At 37.2% G+C, this 22627-nt stretch overlaps 1 protein-coding gene across 10 annotated transcripts in view; it reads left to right on the top strand.

Annotated features, from left to right (window-relative positions):
- The window catches only part of LOC116724180 (RIMS-binding protein 2-like), a 71500-nt gene that overhangs the window by 17358 nt on the left and 31515 nt on the right, over positions 1 to 22627 (top strand). For 9 of the 10 annotated variants that reach the window (XM_032569638.1, XM_032569639.1, XM_032569641.1 and 6 more), the window contains exons 4-5: positions 17535 to 17624; positions 21009 to 21131. In XM_032569638.1, the coding sequence (XP_032425529.1) occupies positions 17535 to 17624; positions 21009 to 21131 (213 nt within the window). Of the gene's footprint in view, positions 1 to 1756; positions 1928 to 17534; positions 17625 to 21008; positions 21132 to 22627 lie in introns of those variants that run through there. The other variant, XM_032569644.1, reaches the window with a different exon arrangement.

The raw sequence follows: 22627 nt of genomic DNA, 5'->3' as shown, positions 1-22627 counted from the left end.
ATTTATGGGAAGATTTGGAATTTTTAGGGATGTGGTCTTTCATTTTTGATCAGATGATGAACAGCCTGTTCAGTCTGAATACACTTTTCAATCATTTGTATGCTCTATTTTTCACTTTTACTCATGTTTTTTCTTTTTGAAGCTCTGCTTACAACCAGGTCACAGTAGAGCAGGTCCAGATATTTGACTATGTTATTCACTTCAACTATTTGTCCTGCCAAGGGGAGCATCTAATTAGTGCAGTACGATCTTCTGCATATTCAGTCTGAGACAAATAAAGTTCTAACTGTGCCATTGCAAGAATAGTTACAAAGCAAATATGGACATTTTTTGGCAGTATCTCCTATGATTAGCAAATAAGGTGTCTGAAAGTTGCAACTTTCCTGTCATTGAATCAAAAATCTGTGATAACCTGACTTGGGCTGAGATCACATAAATTCCACTTCAGTATCAAAAGCTCCAAAAGGCAATGCTGGTTCAGCATTTAAAGTTGTGTATCTCCATAAACCAATAAAGTGGAAAGTACTGTAGAGAGACACGCAGGCAGGATCTACATTCCACATACAAAAAGAAAACTCTTAAAATTAAGAAACATGTCTTAATTTAGATATTTATAGTTTCTTTATTTATAGTGTCTATTTATGCTCTATCTTTAGAATTGAAGGGTAAGAGGTTTTAGATGTTGCAAAACAAATTTTAAAAACTTACCAGCTTAAGTCGGAACGAGTTATGATGATTTACTTCGTTAGGTACCGGTATGAATCTCAGTTAAAAGCCAAAATGTCAACATGTCATCTGTCAACAGCAATTTAAATGAATGGGGAAGACATGAATTAAGAAAGAGAGCAGAAAATGTTAGCTCTACTTAGCTCTACTTCTGCTTATGTAGGGATGCTCTCTGGTTCTACAACAACATTCATCCTTTATTGGGCCTCTGATGTCACCCCTGCTTTCACAGCATGGCATTCTTTCTTATTGCTGCATTCATATTAACATTAGCCCAGTCTTAGAATACCATAGAAAATGTGCATACTTGTTCATTGTCCCATCTCTCCAATGTCCCATGCTTGATAAAGTATTAGCACCCTTAAAGATTAATTCTGCTTTTGTTTTTTGTCACACATGTTTAAGTTTGGAAAATAAATTTCAAAGATAATGTGAGCAAATTTTAAATGCTATTTTAAATGATCATTTTATTTACATAGAATCCCACAGTGATTGCTGCTAAGGCTACCCCAAACATTTATCAGGTTCTGGGGCAATTACTTTTCCTCATAGGGCCATGTTGGTTTGGTTAAGTTTTCTTTTTTACCATAATAAATAAAATCATCGCTTGAAAACTCTCTTTTCTATATGTTACTTTTGTCTGAAATAGCAATGTGTTCAATTATCTAAAACATTTAAATGTGACAAAAATAAAGAAGAGATAGAATAAGTCTGTAAGGAAACAAATCCTTTTTCACTGCACTGTACACTGTCCAGCTTTTCAGATCTCTTTGATACCTTTACATGTAGCTGAGGCTCTCTGATGTCACTGATGTTTGTGACAGTGGAGAGAGCTGATTAATTCTGTTGAGTGGATTTACGCAGCTTTCTATACATTGTTCGAAAGAGAAAGGAGGAAAGTGAGCAGAGGAGGGAGATAGCTTGTAGAAGATGATTAAGGAAGGGTGTTAAGGAGGAGGGTCTTTGGGGGTGGGGAGATAGTGAAAGCAAAGAGAGGATAGGAAAGAGAGTGTGTGGAGAGGGGGCGGAGGAAAAGGAGGAGAGAGAGAGTACCCAGAGCTGCTGCTGCTGATGCTGCTGCTGCAGCCGTTTGACAATTCCCCACCCATACAGAGCACGGAAGAAGGGAAGAGACTACAGCAAGGAGGAAGGAAGGAGTGACTCCTCAGTAAAGATGCTCCTGTGGTAGCCAGCACACACGGTAAATACAAACCTCTTCGGTGCTGCTGTTTGTCTCTGCATCATTGTGCCCCAGTGTGTTTGTCTTAGATCTAGCTCTGTAGAGTCCTAAATATAGTGCACGGGGTTAGCATAGCAAGCAGCTGGGGAAAACCTGTGTGTGCAGTAGCTGCAGGAGGAGACAGATGTGCACAGTGAGGTGGAAAGGAGAGGAGGATTTGCACATTTTGTCTTTTCTCTGGGCTAAATGAGGAGAAAGCAACATATAGCTTTGCTGTTTCTTGACTGAAGCCGAGCCACCTGTTCGGAGATGTGTGGGTGTGTGCGGAGTGTGTGCGTGTGTGTGTTGGAGGGATGAGGGGTGGGGTTGTAGTGTATGAGTCTATTGGGTTAGTGTATTTTTTGGCTAATGTTTGTGTCTGCTGAGATTTCTTATACACCGTAGATTAATGAATCATTTTTGTGAGTGTCAATGAGCGATAATGTTTTCCATCAGTAAAATCCTGATGCAAAAGCTGACATGATCATTTAGGGATGCAGAGAGAAAGACAAATGTTTGATGCTTACTCAAACAAATTGATGTAGTGTGTCTGTGTGTGCTTGGGCATTATTGGCTCTGGTAACTTGAGCTTTTCCTGGTTTCTGACTACTAAAGGGTTGTCAGGTGCTGGTGTTGAACATTAACCCACTCAGTGCTGTGGGTTAATGTTCCCACCCAGCCCTTTGGAGTTTTGTGTGTGGGGCTGCACATGACGCTTCAGATATACTCTGACCAGCTAAATCTTTTACATCCTAATAGAACAATGCAATCAATTTAGTTACAATGTTCACATTTTTCTTGAAACAGTTTTAAAGGAGTGTTGACTCAGCTACATGTCATTTTGAAGGATTGCATTGTTTGTATTTCTGAACTGTAGATTAATACTGAGAAGTGACGCTTGTGTTTCAGCAAACAAAATGGAACATTCTTCTATGAGCATACAACAGTAATCAATAATGGGTTTTTTTTCGTACTAGATTTCTTTCCACTTTTTTAAAATATAAAAATTAGTTTTATGTTATAAAAGTCAATGGAGTCAAGCTTTGGTGTCTGTTAAGATTTATTTCTGTGAAAACTAAATACGTGATTGCTTCAAAACATAGAATTATAGACATTTTCTCTCAAAAATCTATATTTTTTCGACTGTAGACCACTTTTTGTTGTGTCTCACTGCAATTGTAAAGCCAAACAGGATTATTCTGTCTTTGAGATCTATCAGAGTCATTCAAGAGGATAAATTTGCTGATCTTTAGTCCCAGTCTGATATTTCATTCAAATTTATGCCACATATGCTTGAAATTCACATAGCTTTACAGTATAGCAAATAAACACATTGTTTTAGCAGTATTACATAATCTACATTAGTAGTGTTATTCTCTTAAATTTAACTCAGCACATGACTTTTAGGATGCTGAAGTATCCTTTTTTTTCTTCACAATAACAGATATTTTGTACCTACAGGGGTTTCTGCAGAGCAGATAGAATATGCTAGAGGCTGTTATAATATAAAGCTTGATATAAACAATCATCAAGCTTTATTATTTTTTGCTCAGGTATCTCTGACTAAACATATACAACCACAGTCCTCAATAAACTCTAAAAACAACGTTTTTACTTTGAACAAGCATATTTACCCCGTTTTTTTTATGACTTGTTGATAGTTTAGCTCACAAAATATTTCAGTATGGTTTCAGTTCATCATGTGGAGACAAAACTGAAAAAGTTGTCCACCTGCTTCTGAAACTTTGTGTTTTGCATTTACGTTGTAAACTTTAACAACTGGTGATCCAGCTGTGCAGCACACCATTTTTGTGGAAGTAAAAATGTGTGTGCTACACATCAGCTTTTTGTATCAATTCATAAGTTGTACAATTAAATCAGACAACATAATGACTTGTTCCTTTAGCACTAATGTGGTGTAATGTTTGTGGGCGCTGTTGTGGCAAGACTTATTTGAAGGAAACAGATTCAAGTGACAGGAAATAGAATGCCAATGTTATTAGGTCGACACCTGTAAGTAGTATTCTGCTCTGTGTGTGAGTAAAAAGATGCAGCAGGTAAGAAAATGACAGATACTAGGAGTTATGTTCTTTCTGGTATTCTAATACTAATCATTAAAAAAGTCTCATCTATACAAACTGTTACATATTACACACTAAAGTGCATCATTGCAACTGATAAAGCTACTATCGACATCAAAGTGGTCATTATAAAGCCTCAAAACCAATTCATTTTTCATATATTTTTGCTGTATGTCATTTAGAAGTGTGTACGCTTATGAGTGTGTACTCATAAGCGTTATATCTCCTTGATACATATGTTTGAATATGTTACTGTGTGGGTGGTTGACACACCAAAGGAGAAATACTGTATGGCAAAGAGATGGAAACAGTTCTTGCACAACAGCTCTGCTTATGTCTCATTTCTTAGTACCTCAGCTCTTTATGTAATTATTATATATATATATATATTTTTTTTTCATTTAATCTGAAAAAGTCCTATTGTTTAAGTTTTGCCCCTCTTGCAAATTTCACCAGCCCCCTTTTATCTTATTCTGTTTCCACTACTTTATCCTTATGCATCACCCTGGTTTACTGTGCCAACTGATTTCCAGTGTGATGCCTGAGGGTGAGAAGAAAAGAGTGAAAAGAGAGAAAATGGGCAAAATGAAACATGTGTTTTCAGTCCCATGACTGAATTTCTCTCCGGCTCCTCTCTTGAGATGAACACGAAACCTGGCAGCCAAAAGAGACCAAAACATGCAGGTGCTGCAGTAATCCCAGTAGCGACAGCTTTGAGGGGATGTGAAAACACAAGCCAGTAATTACATAGAATAGAGTTGAACAATCACTTAAGAGTCCATCACTGGGAAAATTTTGGTGCATCAACACCAAAATAAAAACAAAAAAATCCCTTAATGCAAAGATACACATTAAAAAGCAATAAACAAAAGTGAAACCTAAATGTGTAGTTGTGAAAAAAAATTAAAGGAGCAGTATGAGGTATACAAGCATATTTTTCCCTGGTTTAAATTTGAACTTCCTTGGCTAATAACAGGCCTTTTTTCTGTTAATAATGGTTTCTAAATTGGCAGCAGGAGTAAGTATCGTTCCTCCACTGTGGATTTCTCTTAGCCCTGTGATAAACTGACAAACTGTCCAGGTTGTTTCCCGCCTCTTGCCCGATGACAGCTGGCTTGTACAGACCCCGGTGACTCAGACGGCTTTTGTTTGCACTGCTTGTTTGCCAGCTTTCATTCACGCAGTTCAAAAGGTATCATCAGATATGTTTTGCACGTGACATTTCATTGCTACTTCTTTATCATCCTTGCTCCGACCTGAAGGAAAGCAGTTTCTATGGCAACCCCCATCAAACCCCTCCCTTTGCCGGTACTACTGCTGTGTATATATATATATATATGCGATGTGTGTGCACTCAGGATGAGAACACATGCCTGAATGTGAGTGAATGCTGTATTGATTGCTAGCATGAAGCCCCCCTCCAAAAAGCATTGTTGCTCAGCTGGCGGGGGGAGCAGAGATTGAAACATTGAAACATTGGCAGATTCTAAAGTTGCACAGAAGTTTTATAAAGGAGAGACAAAGCACTGCAGCGGGAGAAGGCAAAAGAAAAAAAAAGGTGGGGCAGACAAGGAAAATGAGAGGAAGAAAAGGGAGTCCGAAAAAGATACCACTTATTATTACTGAATACACTGTGCTACTTTTCTAGCTTTTTACTGACTTACACATCTTTTGTTCAGATCAACTCATTCTATGTTATGATTATTTACTATTTATCACATATGCTTCTTGTTTGGTTAAACATCAGCAAAAGCCTTTCTGACTCTAAAGGTTGATTGGGATGCATATTAAAGTTGGGCAGTGTCCATTCTATAATACTTTTATATAATCCTAAAAAATACTGGCCTGCACACTTCCACAGCCTCTTTAGACAGCCTTTTAAAGCTGCAGGTCAACTCTATGTTGACCTACAGCTTCAAGCCTTTCTACTAGGCTTCAAAAATGTCTTTCTTTAAGTAAAGACATTGTAAACAACAGTTTGTTTTTCACTGCAAATGCATCACTGAAACACAGTGATCTTAACAATACACAAATAGATTAATGCTTGGAAGAAAAGTTGTTTTGTTTCTCTACCAATGCAGATTTTTTCTCATTCAAATTTCTTTTTAAGAATTATGCTACATGGACATCGCCGTGTTCTTGACAAGAGCAGCTATCTTTAAAGCAGGACTGATATCACATCGTGTGTTACTGTGAGACTGTTGTAAAACAACATTTTTAACATTTTCACCTCAGTCAGACCATTTATCATTCTTAAACCAGGACAAAAAGACTATATAAATTTAAAGTGTCTTATTTCAAATCTGCAGCGGATTTGTAATCAAGATGTTCAAAACAATACTTTTGCTATTTTTTGATATTCAGATTCACTTAATGTGTGTAGCTTAGTAGCTTCAAAATATTTGCCTTCAAAAACTTCATTTTTATTTTATTTTGCTCCATGATGCCAGCATGACACTAGCAGGCAAGGTGAGGCCTTAGGCAAATGAGCATGCTGATAATGGCGTGTTTAATTCCACATCACTAACGTTCTCTTTTTGTGTCCCTTCTAATTGTTTGTTTTAGTTTTTTTCCCCTTCCTCTCCCTTCCTGATTACGCATTTCTCTCACAGTCAGGACTTTCCATCCCTCTAAATAACCACCTGAACACAGTCTCTTACCTAAATACTTCCTGTCTTGTGCCTCTGTCATTGACTCCATCTTCTTTCAGTCTTCTCTTTCATTTAGTCCCCAGTGTTTTGCTCCTGGAATGACTTGAATGATTAGGACAGAAGCCTACAGTGGAGGGAACACAAAGAGCAACTAAATGGAGAGAAGGGAAAAGGGGAGAGGAGTACACCATGTCAGGAAGGAAAGGCGACATGACAGGACCTGTGCTCCTGTAACAGTCACTTATTGCTCTGTGTTATTGAGTCCTGCTCAGCAGAGACTTATGAGTTACTCCTATTCAATGTTTTGTGTTTATGTTTTTTTTAAATCTTAATTTTATGTTGCAATATGATTATAATTTTGAGGCACACGTGACTGAATATTTCTCTATTATGAAGAAGAAAATATCATTTATTTCAGCAAAGATTTCACTTCTAAGGCCAATATATACTAGAACTGCAAGAAGATAATGTGATCCATCTGTTCTTGTGGCTTGTTCTTGAGAAATGATCTGGGTAAAACTTGTGGTGTTTATTTAATATTGTGGGATTGATAAGAAATTTAAAGTCGATGTGGCTAATATGCTGATAAAATGCCTTTCTGCTAGAGTTCCTGTAAATGTATGACAATTCTTAGTCAGGCATAAACAGAGTACCTAAACCATGTTTAAACTGTGTTGGATAGACAGATATGTCTGATGTGTTGCTTGGTCTCCATGATGCCGTTTGGTTATTAATTTTCTCTAACAAACTGTTGGATTTTGGTTACTAATAAAGTGATATTATTTAGGGGCATCAGGTCAAGTGGTCTAAAACAATTTGGCATGCTTTTCAGATTTTAATTTGCAGAACAATTGAAACCGTGTTTCCCTTAATTCCAATTCAAAGTTAATTACTAATTTTACACAAAATCCCAATAATGTACATTAAAGTTTGCAGTTGTGCCAAAAAAAAAAAAATTCAGAAAGTTCATGAGGTATCAACATTGTTTTAATTTGCTAAAGATCTTACACGACTACTCCATGTAGACTCAGCAATTCAGGAGTGTACTAGAGAGAGCTTCCCTGCCTAGTGCATGATGGGTAAGAGCTACAATATTATAATGAATTCTGAGCTTCTCTGGCAGTGGAAGGAGGCCAACACTAGCGTAACATATTCTCTGAGCGCTTTTGTTTGTTCTGCTCAGATCAAATAAAGGGAGAGGCATCTGCTCAAGAGGACAAAACAAAAAACATTTTCACATCCCTTATGTCTAGGATGGTTATTAGAAAACACTTTTTAAGAATATATTTGAATGTCTAATGAAATTAGGCTTTGTGGTAGTAAAAGCACCTACTCCACTATGCCTCTCCTAGCCTACTGTACTGCTAACTGTGCAATAAGGTCACATATAAATTATTTACCACTTGTGCAGTGTGTTTCCCTTCAGATTGGGGTCATGCGATTGTGTATATGTGGAAACCAGATGTTTATGTCTATGAGAGAACCAAACTGAGAGCGATGTGCATTTCTTTGGATGCCGACGTATGCGCTTCCCTACTGCCATGTGACTTTTTGTTTTAGTGAGAGCTTTATGGGAATTGTGTCTGCTTGAGAGTTTGTGTGCTGACTTGTCTGTGTCTGTTCGAGTATGCGTGTTCTGCGCACGAAGGCCCATCCAAGCATTATGTGAGCACGAAGGCCCATCCAAGCACATGTAATCCCTTACCAGCTTCCAGGCTCTTCATTAGAATTATTCCGATCTTCTTCAGAACTTATTTTACGCCTTTCTGATATCCTCTGTTTGTCCTCCGGGAACAATGGGTCCTCCTCGCGTCAAATCTGTTGTGGCATCAATGAGACTTAAAGCTTCACTGCCCACTTCTGTGGAGGCTAGTGTCATTCTCGCATTCTTGCTCCTGAGGTCTGCATTTACATCACACATTAAATTCAGTGCTATGCACACTTACCGTAGGGAAAATGATGGATTTCCCTGAAGAGCTTTACATACGCGGTCCAGCTGGATCACCTCATTGTATCATTTAAAGTTTGCGAAAACTTTCTTGTTTTTACTTATTTTTTTTCATATTACAAACATCCTTCACATTATTTTAAAATTGTTTATCATATCTTTTAGATTGCAGTAAATAATGGTTTATTTGCTGATACAGGATAGCTGGAAAAAAATATTAAATCCAATCACAAGTTTTTGAAATCTATTCCCATTTTAAGCTCAGAAGTGCTGAATGGACAGTATTTAAATATGAAATATTTAAACATACTGAAGGAACTGCATTCTCATATGACAGAGCTATACGTGATGGCATTCACTTAAATATGATGGTTACATTTTTCCATCACGTGAAGTGGAAACCTGTTTGGCTTCAATGTTGTCCTGCAAGAAAGCCTATGGGGAATCATAGTAAGGAGAAATAGTGTCAATATTCACTCTCTAAATGTGTAATGAAAACAGCAACATTTAAAACACTGCTTAATACTCTCATCGCTAAAAACAACAAAAGAGAAAAACTAGTGACTTTTCACTCCCCAGTGAACATTCTCCCTCCTGAGGGTCAGAAAGCTGTTCTGGTTGGGAAGGTCATGGTGTGGGTGGGTGAATTAAAATCTAATTCAACTGATGATGATGCTAATGCCTCTGAATGTGACTCAGAAGCATAATAAAAAAGCCTTAAGAAAGGAATTTTGTTTGAGGTCTTCATCATTAATGTTTGAAAAAGGTGTTTGGTTATGTAAATGACACCCCCATACCTATATTGTAGCTGTTCAAATAAATGTGTGAAAATGAATGAGTAATCAATCTCATTTTCAAAGATGCTTCTGTCATGTTGCACTTGTTCTGAGATGATTTGCCTACTGAAACCATTAACTTTCCCTCACAAGTAAGTTTTAATTCTCCAAGAAAATTAGCTTAAGCAAACATTGTTTGAGATATGCATATAACACTTAGCCGAGTGCAAATATATGACAGAATTGAGGTTAAGGTGAACATGTCCCCATGTTGAGGAAATGATTATCTTTCCTGACCTGTAGCAGCGTTGTTCTCTTCCTGCCAGTTCCTCACACTACTTCATTCTTTAAAAACGGACCTTTCTTCACAGAAATGCTGACAACCTGTGCACATGCTTAGTCTCCATATCCCAGGAAGTTCTTGAATTAAGCAGCAGATTTATTTATTTATTAAAAACAATGAACACTTGTAAGAAAAGTTTTTATATAAAAATAGGTAGCAAAACTGAATTTATAAAATTTACGAGACATTTATATTTTTGCTTATAAGTGATGGGGTATTTGGGGTGTATGGCCAATGCTTTCAGCTGATTTTAATGTTTTTCTGACTTTTTTATGCCTACTCAACTTTCTTTGAACATTGACAGATTTTTCTCATATTCTTATCCATTTGTATGGTCTTTGTTAAGCAACTCACTTCTAACCTATGAGTCATTCAGACCCAAAAAGTCTCCTAACCCCAATAAGCCAGTTTTATGTCAACATATACGAGACAAATGAAAATGCAACTGATTTTAAGCTAATATTTGAGCTTGCTTGCCAAAACAACTGAATTTTGTTGAAATTATTGAGTTCCAAAATAAGTCGGCCAAACACACCATGTTGTTTCCGTATCAACAAGGTGATTTCCATAGTGATATAAACTGTAAACCTGATATTCCACTGATGGTTGACACATCCCCCAGCTCCTTTGTCCAGTGTCTGCTGGATTTGTCCCTGTGCATAAAAGACTTAGTTTTCAGATATTACACATTTGCTGTCAGTTGTTTTTCAGTTTGATGTCTCCATCTGCTTTTTAAATCACATATTGAACAGCATGCCAACATGGATGTCATTGCTTTGCTGCAGAGCGTGGATGATTTGTGGTAATTGATGGAGTCATAAATTTTGGTCTTTTGCAGGAATTCCTGAAGGAGATAGTCCAACCATTAGTGGGTGACCTTATACTCAATCTCATTTCAGTTATGCAGCAGGACAATGATCTAAAACACACCAGCAGTTAAGTCATCCACCATGATGGTGAATTTAAGTTATTATTATCCTTTTGATAAATGCCTTATTATTATTCTCTTTTATGTCAGTCTTTCTTAATACCCTCTCTTCAATCTCAGTGACACACACTTAAAGTGATATGCACTTAATGGTGTGTGTCACTTTCATATTTATTTTTTAGTTCTCGCCAACCTTGGTAACTGTGAATGTTTAGGATTCAGATGAAAGGGCTGAAACATGTGGGTTCATTAGAGCTTGAGGCATCTGTAATTTTAGTTATGCAACCATTTGAAGCTCCTGCTCTTCCCCACACGTACACATGTAAATGTCCATTCACGCTTCACTGTTTTGATAGAACCCACTGCCATCTGCAGCCACAATTTACATTGTAGAAATGACCTCTGGGGCCGTATGACTGCAACATACTTGCGTGTGTGTTCACATATGAACAAGGGTGCACAATACTTTGCACTTTAACTCTATTTACCACACATCTATGTTTTATAAATGAGGCACCTGTAGAGACACATTCAACCAAAGGGCTGAGGGAATCCCAGTTGATATTGCTTTGAGACAACAAGGGGAATATTTTAAAAGGATGTGATGAATAATCTATTGATGACATTATGCTGACTGTATTGCTTATACACCATCACTATAAATGGGAAAATTTGCCCTACACATATATATGGGTCAGCTTCCCTTGCCTGATGTCATGTTTGTGTTGTAAATGAAAAGCAGGACCCAGTATGAAGAACATTATAAATGGCTGATTTCAAAATTCTTCTTTAAACAGTCTGCCAAGGAAACTAGTGTTTGGCTGCAGATCTAGTGTGTCTCAAGTCACGCCCTTGTGTAAAGATGAACGCCTGCTACAGTAAGCCCTTCAGAGGGCAGAGTCTGGGTAATATATATCATACTGCTGTGTAGACCTGGCTAATGCTACTCTATAAATCCTCCAAAATGAGCCTCCTTTTCTCAGCCAATTCCTTAAGTGGGGATGTACAGTGTCAGTTTACAGTCCTCTAAAAGTTGCCATTAACCTTGCCAGTGTGTCCTATATTGAAATATGTTGAAAACAACTCTATGTTCAGTAAATTGCAATCTGCAGTTAGCAAACCGGTCTTCCTTTATTTTGCTCAAATATCTTTTGAATGTTACAATACAGATAATTTGAGATTTGTTAAGTTTAGAAAGACAGGGGTAAGAATGTTGTGACCAATTCTTGATCTCCAGTCTTTTGAAGCTTTTACCTACAGAAACCTATACTCACTGATTCTTATTTCTCTTTAGGGGTATGTGAGAGAGGAATTACAAAATAATCACAGCAGTGGCATCTTAAGGATCTCATATCATTTGATATTTTTGATAGTCTGTCATCTAGTTGCTAACTTTGTTGCCTTACAGAAGATTTGAAGAATGAATCCCAGCCAGAGTCTTTTGTGTGTGGTTTTGATATTTCATAGATGCATGGGGTATTCCAGCTTCCTTCCATCATCCAGGAACATTCATGATAGATGAAATGGCCACTTTCCCTTTTGGTGTATCTGTGTATTTATTATTCCATGTCTTTATGCTTCTGTGTGATGAAGTACGGCCCTGCTTGGGTGTACCCTGCTTTTTGCTCATTGACCAATGGAGGTCAACACCCCTCTACCTTACAATGATTATATGGATATTATTTATTTATTTATCTACTTATCTTTAACAAATAAATTTTTAATGCAAGAATGTTTATTCTTTTTTATAAACCCAAGCAGAGCATTGCAGTCCCATTACCACAACAACAGTGATACTCCCAGTATACTTATGGCTGCAGACATCCTTACAGAGTTGGATTTATGTTCAGTAACTAACTTCCACCCATTTCCCAAGGGCAATATTTCCACCCATTTCCTAAGGGAAATGGGTGGAAATATTACAGTATTACAAGAAGAATAAATGAATCCTAGTGTTTTACTATAAAGCTACATGCTGTACCGGACCTCAATACAATACAATGTTTTGAAAGGGCTATTTTTTATGATAAGATAAACCAAAGAGAGTTCTTCCTTCACATTTTTAGTAAGATAAAATTTTAGTCAGGAATTTATTGTTTAAACAACCTTTTTTTTGGCCACTTCTCCTGCTTGAGAAGCAGCACACACACAATAATTTGCATGTGTACGTGGGTGCTGTTTGTGCATGGCTGCCTGTCAGAGCTGAATCTAATAAATACCCCTGTCTGCTGTGGGGTCATTTGGCAGGGGAGTGAATGCTGATTATTACGTTTCCCCTCACAGCCAAACTCCACATTTTATTTTGGGTTATTTTGTTTCCATTAACACGTTAAAAAAGTCCCTAACATGGGATTTGTTGCAGATTTAAACTGAGGAGCTGTCCTTTGTCATAAATCATTCAACCATGTAACAGTTCAAATTAGGATACAGAAAAACAGGAAGTTTACTTAAGTTTTTATTTATGCACATACATATTTAATAAAAATCTATTAAATTTGTATTAAATATATTTACTTCAAAAATTCTGTTAAAGTTCAGTATATGTACCATTTACTTGAGCTTAACTTAAAGTAAAAACACACTATGTTCATTCTGAGAATCTGGTAAGAGGCTGTTGTACAAAAGTACATGTAGCTGCCAAAATTCTGTCTTCTTGCAAACTTAAGTATGCATTTTCAAATCATTTTTGCAAAGCTCATGCTTTTTATAATTTGGACACAAGTTTCATATGTGTTTGAGGCTTTACTTGTGCCCACACTGAAGAAAGCCGATGTTGTCTGCGTCTTTCCACTCACAGCTTAACTGGAACAAAATGTTTCGTACATGACATCTAATTAATGACAATTCTCCTGGGGAAACAGCAGCAATCCTCAACCCACAAAAAGCCCATTTAAACTCATCAGGAGGCATCCCACAAATGAGTGTGTGCAGGATTTCACCCTTTATCAATTCTTCATCCTAACAACATAGCCTGTCATGGTTATAATATTAGTGCATTTTCGAATTGCCCCATATTTATAAAGAAAGCAATCTTAAAATCCCATTCTCATAATGGGAAGATGCAACAAAATTAATTATAAGATCAAATTCCTGCTCCAATCATCATTAATGTATACTTAACATATCCATAATTTGAAATAATTAACATTTCTTTAAAAAGATTTAATTTACATGAAACAAATAATAAGAAATACATCATATAAAATTTTTAAATGCTTTATGCTTCAAAACAGCAGTAAGAATAGTAAGAATAGTAAGAATAGAATTACTGCACTTCTGTAAAAATATACAGAAGCAAGAAATTGTTGTTAATCTTTAGACTTTGGTTTTCTGTTTTGTCTTATTGGTTGGTGTTTTTGTATTTATTTGTCCATATTTTAGTGAACTACTGAGGAGTTACTCAAGTTCATATATATGTGAAGGCAGACCGGAATATAGCATAGATGCACAGAACCTCCTGGGGATTGTCCACTGTGAGCAGAATAAGTTTTTATCGGTTACGGATGTAAAATTCTTATTGGGGTTGTGCTAGAACTGCACAGGGTGTGTAAACATATAGATGCAGAAGAAAGATGAAGGAAGACAGAGGTTGTCAGAGTGAATTAGGCTTTAGTACTGTTGATTTGTATGTCTCTAAGCATGCGTGCTCTCTCTGAATGCACATATTGATCTCAAATTTCACAACCATGCAAAGATTCACACATAACAATTTTCACTTGGAGTCCCTGTTCTGCTTTTTCCTAAAGAGACACCCTTGTTAGCGCCTACTTTAAATATTCGAAACAGATTCCTGTGTTGATTTGCGCATATTGAAGGTCTGAATTGGCATAGAAATGTGTGTGTCCCTTGGCTTCGCAGTCTAACAGTGTGTTTACAAGATGTTACAGAGTGCTAAGTGAAGCTGTGAATGTGTGATTTGCTGGAAGTGAGAGGAAGTACAGAAACAGTCATCATATTCGCGGCCCTTAAAACATTTATTTTTAAAGGTCATTTTTTGTCCAGTGTTTTGTGCACTTTTTTTTGTTTGTGTGCTGAAATAATCTCAACTGAACTTATTTTCACTAGACAAGAAGGTTGATTGATAGCTTGAGGTTTGCCACACCCACTTACTCAGCGTTAAAGGAAAAGGTACAATATCCATTGTGGTTACTACTACAGCTGAGTGTGATTTTCTGCAGTTTGCACCGACTCTGTGTTGCAGTGACAGTTATACAATCAGAGCAGAAACTGGCCTTACTCACTGTGCTTTGTGTCTTCCTGCCCTTGCCAATGTTTTGGCTTTATTCTGTCTTTCTTCAGCATTGCTGCTGTCTCTGTCTGCACACGAAGAGATGAATGAGCACAACAGCCTCCCATTACTCTCTTTCTTTTCTCTCATCTCGGCCGGTTTATTGAGCTCCTCAAATATACTGATAAATTTGATCAAAAGCCCCTGAGCTGCTCAATCTTTTCTGCCCAGAAAAATATTGGATTCTCTTTTGCTGCAGGTGGGTTCACGGGAGCATGTTGCAGTAATGTAAAAAGTGCATCCTGAAATTTGTAGCTCACTGCAGCTCTTGTATGACAAATAAAAAAACAGCTCCATCTTTGCAGAAAGTGTTGATAAAATCAGACATACTTTTTTTTAAATCTCCATGCTAATGAAGGTACACTCTTACACAATAACCAATTTGAAGTTGGATCAACTAATCCAACTAATCCAAAACTATTTGAAAAACAGCCTAATTCCAAACACAAGAATATTTTTGTCTTAAAATGCATGCAAATGACTAAAAATATTGATTCAGTAACAAAATAGTTCTACACTGATTAAGTGAAGTGCAGATATAATGTGAGAGACTAGAAATTATTATCTCTTCTTCTCTTTTGCTACCTGTTTACTGACCAAAAGACCACCTTCTTCTTGTACTAACACAATCCTAATGTTAGTGTATATTTATTAAGTAAGGAAAACCCCAATATCACCTGTGCTTAACTTATTGACTCTCCTTACAATAGTTATAAATTAAATTTAACTGAAGCACTTTGTAAAATTTATGCTGAGCTTTTCAGCAACAAACCATTCAAGTGCTAGATGGTCAATGATGTTGTAGGTTGGTATCTCTTCCAAAAAGTCTGGAAACCTTTAAACTATGGAACATTAAGAAATCTTTTGAGGGCGTGCCGTGGTGGCGTAGGGGTTAGCGCGACCCATATTTGGAGGCCTTGAGTCCTCGACGCGGCCGTCGCGGGTTCGACTCCCGGACCCGACGATATTTGCCGCATGTCTTCCCCCCTCTCGTTCCCCCATTTCCTGTCAGCCTACTGTCATATAAGGGACACTAGAGCCCACAAAAGACCCCCTGGAGGGGTACAAAAAAGTAAAAAAAAAAAGACATTTTTTGAAATATCAGGACATTTTACATGTACAAATCAATTAAAATCATAAGGAAAACTAAAAATGGATCATCCCTGGGTCTTTCAGCAGGATAATGATGCAAAATATATGGCCAAATCAGTTGAGGGTTGATTTTGCAAAACAAAATCTATCCTCTTTTATGACTCCTTACCAAAGTCTTGTTCACAGCAGCAAGAGTATGTTGGAAAGAGCACTGAAGGAGACCCAGGAATCCTTAAAGCTTTAGTGAAGCCATATAAAAGGAAAGGATCAAATATCCCTCTTTTTGTATGCTCTAATCTTGAGACACATTATAGGAGAAAATAGGGCTGTACAAATTTAACAGCAGGAGTGCCTATAAGTGTGGTACCAGTGTTTTTTCCTAACATTGGAATAAATGTGATCCAATTATAGGCCGGAATTTTCAATGTTTTTCAGTGAAATACTGTGCTACTGCATTAAAACTTTATTTATTTGAAAGCTTTACCTGGGGTGCTGATAAATATGGATAGACTATAAAACCTTCATTTTAATAATCTATTCTATTTATCCTTAGGGATAATAACTTCTACTTTAATGAATTCATGTTAAAAAGTACATCCTGCTTGTTTGATTTGTCTGTATTACCAGGAAGCTTCCGACTCCTGTTGCTTAAAAGCTGATTAGGGAACAGAGCTGACTGTTCCTATTAATGGCACAGTTCAACAGTGGACGGCTGAGAATGACCATCAGCAGAATGAAGTGGTATTAGGTGCAAGGATATGGTCAGTCACAGTGAAATCACTCTTGAATGCTCATAGCTGCGAGAGGAGGAGAGCGCTGCCCTACTTTGAGTCTGGCATAATTACATAATGCTTGAGTACCTGCAGCACCAGCAGCATGACAACTTCTGACTGTTAATGTGAACTGTGGAAAGAGCAGACAGGTTCTACACACTTCTCAATCCTTTTTTTACGCCTTGCAATTTAATTTCCTCTCAAGAGTCTTATGTGCCTGTTTACGTTCTTTGCTTTTGACTGACAGGCTGTCATTCTTTTGGTTTTAATATCTAACTTTAAACAATTTTGTCCCACTTTTTTGTCATCCTCTTTCCCTCCATCTATCCACCCCTTCCTCTCCTATTTTCATATTCCAATTTTCTTGTCTGTTTTAGCTGTCCTCTTCAACTGCCAATGCCACATACCAAATAGAGGGTGACAGCATACAGCTGTGTGTTTTGTACCCCAGACAGGATCTTAGAGAAAAGCTTATCTGCATGCACACACATTAACACTCACAAACACGGTGGGAGACGGAGGGAGGGATCGGCACTAACCTGAGTCTTTCATCTGTCGCTTATGTAATCACTTTAAGATGGAGTGGTTCTGTGTGGCTTCCATATTTTATACAGTTAGACATGAAATCATTAGAGTAAAAAAGGTTTCTATGATAATATGACAAGATGGTAAACTTCTCCCTTGGTGCTGGATCTTCTTCTTTTTCCAGAAAGCGAAGCTCCATGCTGCCTTGCAGGAAAGAAATCGTCTGAACCTCGAGCTGATCAGCCACCAGCTTAGGGCATCCAAGCATGAGCAGGTGAGGATGTTCACATATTTTATGTACAAATTGTCCACTACAAGTACACACACCTTAGAAGATCATCAATTGGAAGATATTTATTATTTTACATGGACCTGGGCCAGGACCAGTATCAAGTAGAACTGCATAATAAAAGGAAAAAGTGCAACTGCAATACTTTATTTCAAAGTGTCAAACTTTAATACTGTGACAACTGCATCTATTGCTGTTAACCCACACAGACTCTTTTCTTTCATTTTTTTTATCACAATGTTTCCAATATTCCATATGAGCTTTAGCATGAATATAAATGCTGATACCTGCAAATGCTACTGCTGTTCTGCATGCATATGATCCTATCAAATGTCTGTCCTGGGACTCCTTTGCAATTAAAATACCACAAATATTAATATCGTGATGAAGATAATGATAAGATATATTGTTGCAGAGAGCTTTCAGTTTCAGAACCGCTAAAATTTTCAGTCAAATTGTTTAAGGTTATTTTAATAATAATAATAATAATAAAAAAACAAAAAAAAAAACAAATAACAGGAAATGGGCCAAAGTGATTGGACCGTTCACCAGCTTTACAAAGTAATAAAATCCTGTCACTTTCTTATATGTCACTAAATTCTGCTAGTCAGCTGGCTGAATGAAGACCAATACAGATTTCCTATTCAGTTGGAAATATAGAAAAATAAATCTGCTCCTAAATATTTCTGGACTCGTGGATTGCTGCATAAAGCAGCATCACCAATCACTCATGTTACGGTAATGCTGTTTTAAAATACACTCGGCAGCTGCGGGCAACATATCTATGAAATAGCCGATTGCAGCGTGGCTATCCGTAGCCCGCCTAATTTACAAGCTAATAGCAGGTTTTACACTTGGACTGTTTTATAAATAGAAGAACAGAAAAAACAGCAGGGCATAATATTCTGCAACTGAAAACTACTATGAAACCGAGTGAGTATTTATTCTATATTATTTTTCATATCTGTGTATCCCAACCAAAATTACAATTAATGTATTTTTTAATAGCATAACTAGAAAAATCATGCAATTTTCTAATCTGCAGTAAGAATTATTGTTGCATTTCTGCTATTTCCACTTTAAAAAGGTAAATCCACTTTCTTGATCTTCATCACCAACTTCATGGCACAGACCATTTTCTCTTGTTGTCTAATCTTTACTAATCTCCTGAAAAACTGCCCAGAACATAATTTAGATAAAATGTGCAACTTCTGAATAGAACCAATATCACCTATCTTTCTCTTTTACTTCCTTGTCAAATGAATGGGATGTTTTTAAGAAGATACCTCCCATTTAGACTAAAATCAGAGTAATACAGCTGCAGCATCCATTTGTTGTTGGCCAACCCATGATTCATATGTTATTTGGGACTTTTAGCCTAATTAGCAACTGCTATTTCTTGTTAGTTTTGCTTAGAGTGTTAAATAAATGCCATACATTTTAGTTTTATATTTGTGCACATGTCTTCTGATGGTGTGAAATTGTGGTAATCTTACTCCAAGTTAGTCATTCTGTGAGAATCATATACCTATTTTAGAGTCTTAGCGAGGTAGTTGTGTATCTCCATATGACTTACACAATACCTTATAAATAGATTAGTGACAAGTAGCAATTCCCGCAGATCAATATGACTGGACCAGTGGGTAACCTAATGATGACTCATCAGGTTACAAACATTTTCATTTAATACTCGTTTGGGTTCCTTATATCATTATTTTTCCATCTTCTCTCTTAATAATCTTTGTTTACGTTGACCCAAACATTCAGCCACTGCCCCTGGATTTGTAACTACAACCACAAGTGTTGTAATGGAGACAATGGCACACTGAGATAGATGCTTTGGCAATAAAAGTGACTTTCAGAATGCGAGTGGAGCAGTGTAGGGGGGTGTTGACATGTGTCCAGGAAGCCCTGCTTAGACCTCTTGCTCCATTAATGATGCCATCTGTGCACAGACAAGGTGGGCATGGAAACAAAATAGAAATGGGGCTAAAAGCGTGTTCTTTCCTGCCAGATTTGTAGCGGGAGGGTAGGAGGCTTGTAGGGATGACTGCGGGAAGAACCTTGTTTGGATGAAAGGTTCTTATTGAAAAAAGTCATAGAAGATATTAATACTTCAGATATCAAGACAGTGGTGATGTAAATGGTTGAGAGAGCTGTAAAAATAAACTTGGTGGCTAGCCAGTATGTCAATGTTTTTTGACAGTTGTAATAAAATAGAGGATTGCAGCAATTGTTTTACATGTGTGAAGATCTTAACAGATTTCAGAGCATGCCCTTTGCATTTTATCCCTCTCTTATATGAAGAGAGTGGGTGGTGAATTCAAGGGATTCGGCTTGCAGTTTGTGCAACTGGATGTCACTGATTCCTGTACACTTCACAATTAAGTGAATGAGCTTAAAATTTATTTGTTTCTCAGTATTTTACTTAGAAAAAACACAGATTGGCTATGGAGGCTTAGGATTTTTTTTGTTTCACAAGTGGTCAAATTGACAAGAGGAGCTCAATGATAGCTAGAAAAAAGTGTGTGGTTGAGGTGATATGATATAGGACTTTTAATGTATGGAACCATTGCTTGATTTTAAGAATCATTGACGTGTGAAATATGACCATTCCACCATGTAGGAGTGCAAAACATGATTCGCTTTTAATAATTTTTCTCATTATTTTTGGGTATACACATGACTTATCTGAAATATGTATCTCTAACAGAAACAGCATGTAAAATATTGATAATATTAATCATAATAAATGCTAATTAATGGTAATCTGTTGCTATTTTGTCCATGCAAGCATCAGAAGAGTTAGTTCCCTTCAGCAGCTCCCGCTACTGTCACAAAATCCCACAAAATAAATGAGCTTGGTTTCTTTGCAGCTGTCTAATTGTGTGCACTCTAGGTGTGCGAGCTTATCTATTGTGCTCTCCTCAGTTTTTTGGTAATTAATGAGAAGATGAAGGTTGCATGGCTGATGGGTGGCTCAGCTCAATCTTGTAAGGCCACCTTAACAAGAACCAGCTCAAGGCTGATATTAAAGCGAAACTCTGGGTGCTCAAGTCAGCAGCTCAAAGTCATCAAGGATAAATGGAAATGTCCTGATTAATTTCTCTTCAGATTGTAAACTTAAAAATCATGCCTCAGACCAACAAGATAGAACATGTAATTTACTATAAATTTAAAACATAGATCTGGTGCAAAAAATATTCAGAAAACACACATTCTTTTTTTTCCATTCTAAAAACAAATCTGTTGGTTACATTTCATAACCTTCAGTTTCTGGTTTGCGGCTTGCTACTTAAACTTCTCTAATTATTTCTCATCCTTTCCTGTCTAATATCTGAGCTCTATTTGTGATTCATGTCCCTCCAGGTGCGATGCGACTATGTCCAGCTGAGACAAACGTTTGCCACAGTGAGCCGGGAGAAAGACAAGGCCCAGAAGGAAAGGAACCAACTCCAGGCCAAAGTCGAAAATCTGGAACATGTGCTTAAGGTAAGACCTGCTATATAACTCTGTGTCTTATTGACAAGCTACGTTAGTTAATAACATACTGAAATCACAATAAATCAAATAGGGTTTTAAGAGATTTAAATGACCTCTGACTGTGTTGACACATTTAACACAATTAAACTATCTAACATCAAATGTCTGTTACTTGAAAATAAACTCATTCTGTTCAACTTCGCAGACAAAGTCTGGAATTTCAAAAACATGAATACAAAAATCCTGTGAGCATCCTCCAGAAGGTAGTTGGTGGCACTTGACATTATTTTGGGAAATTGAATTAAAATGAACCATTATAAATGCACACCCCTTCTGGGGTATTTGTAAGAAATTGTGTCATTTTACCTAAATTCTTCATTTAATTTACCATGGACTACTGCATGTTCACTGTTCATTATTTATAAATTCACTTATTTGCAGATTTTCTGAGGAATATAACTCAAAATTATTTGCAAAAACCCAACATATTGACATTTTTTTTGTTGATCATATCTAAAATATTTGAAAGATAATGCAGCCTGGGAAGTTGAAATACCTAGTCCCAATACTTCACATGCTATTGGATGGTGGATGCAAAGCAGTCAATTCTGGAGCACCATGTATTTGCTTTGATGCTGATTGGCTGCGGAAATGGGGAAGACTGTAGACTTCCTTCTGGAGTTGTGCGAGATGGTTTCCACTGTTCATATTAATCCATATTAAGGTATTTTTGGTGCATGAACAATTAAAATAGGCAGTGACAGGTATTTTCAAGGGGGTCTCAAGTATTCATGGATTTCAGCTATTTGTGAGTGAACATGGTGCTTAACCACCTCAAAAAGTCCACTGTTTTAGTTTATTTTAGCAAAGAGTGGTATCAGTCAACATGAATAGGGAGAACATTTATATGCTAACCTGATGTCATTTTATTAGTTAAATGCCATAGGCAAGAATTGTTTTTTTTGGGGGGGAATTTTTATACAACTTTCCACAACCTGAAGATTTTGCACATGTTCTACATCATCATATGTGGGAAACAAAAACTCTCTCCTTCCTGAACAGGCATGACATTTTCATGGTGTTTATAATTGCCTATAGTTATTAAAAAAGAAGATTTTTTTTCTATCCATCCATCCATCCATCCATCCATTCATTCATTCATTCATTTTCTTCAGTGTATCTGGGGTCGGGTCGCGGGGGTAGCAGCTTGAGAAGGGAGGCCCAGACTTCCCTCTTCCCAGCCACTTGTTCCAGCTCTTCCGGGGGAATCCCAAGGTGTTCTCAGGCCAGCCGAGAAACATAGTCTCTCCAGCGTGTCCTGGGTCTTTCCTGGGACCTCCTCCCGGTGGGACGGTGGTGTCACAAAAGAAAACATTGAGTTTAAGGTGTGGCATTAAATCACATCTTCACTGACATCATTAACTGAAGGGGTGTCATCTATGATGTCATCACCTGGGCTCTCCCAAACTGCACAAATTGTACAAAGGCATTGCTATTTTCTGATT

The sequence above is a fragment of the Xiphophorus hellerii genome, chromosome 8, assembly GCF_003331165.1.
Source record: "Xiphophorus hellerii strain 12219 chromosome 8, Xiphophorus_hellerii-4.1, whole genome shotgun sequence".
NCBI lineage: Eukaryota > Metazoa > Chordata > Actinopteri > Cyprinodontiformes > Poeciliidae > Xiphophorus > Xiphophorus hellerii.
This window is presented reverse-complemented; position numbering and strand designations above follow the sequence as displayed.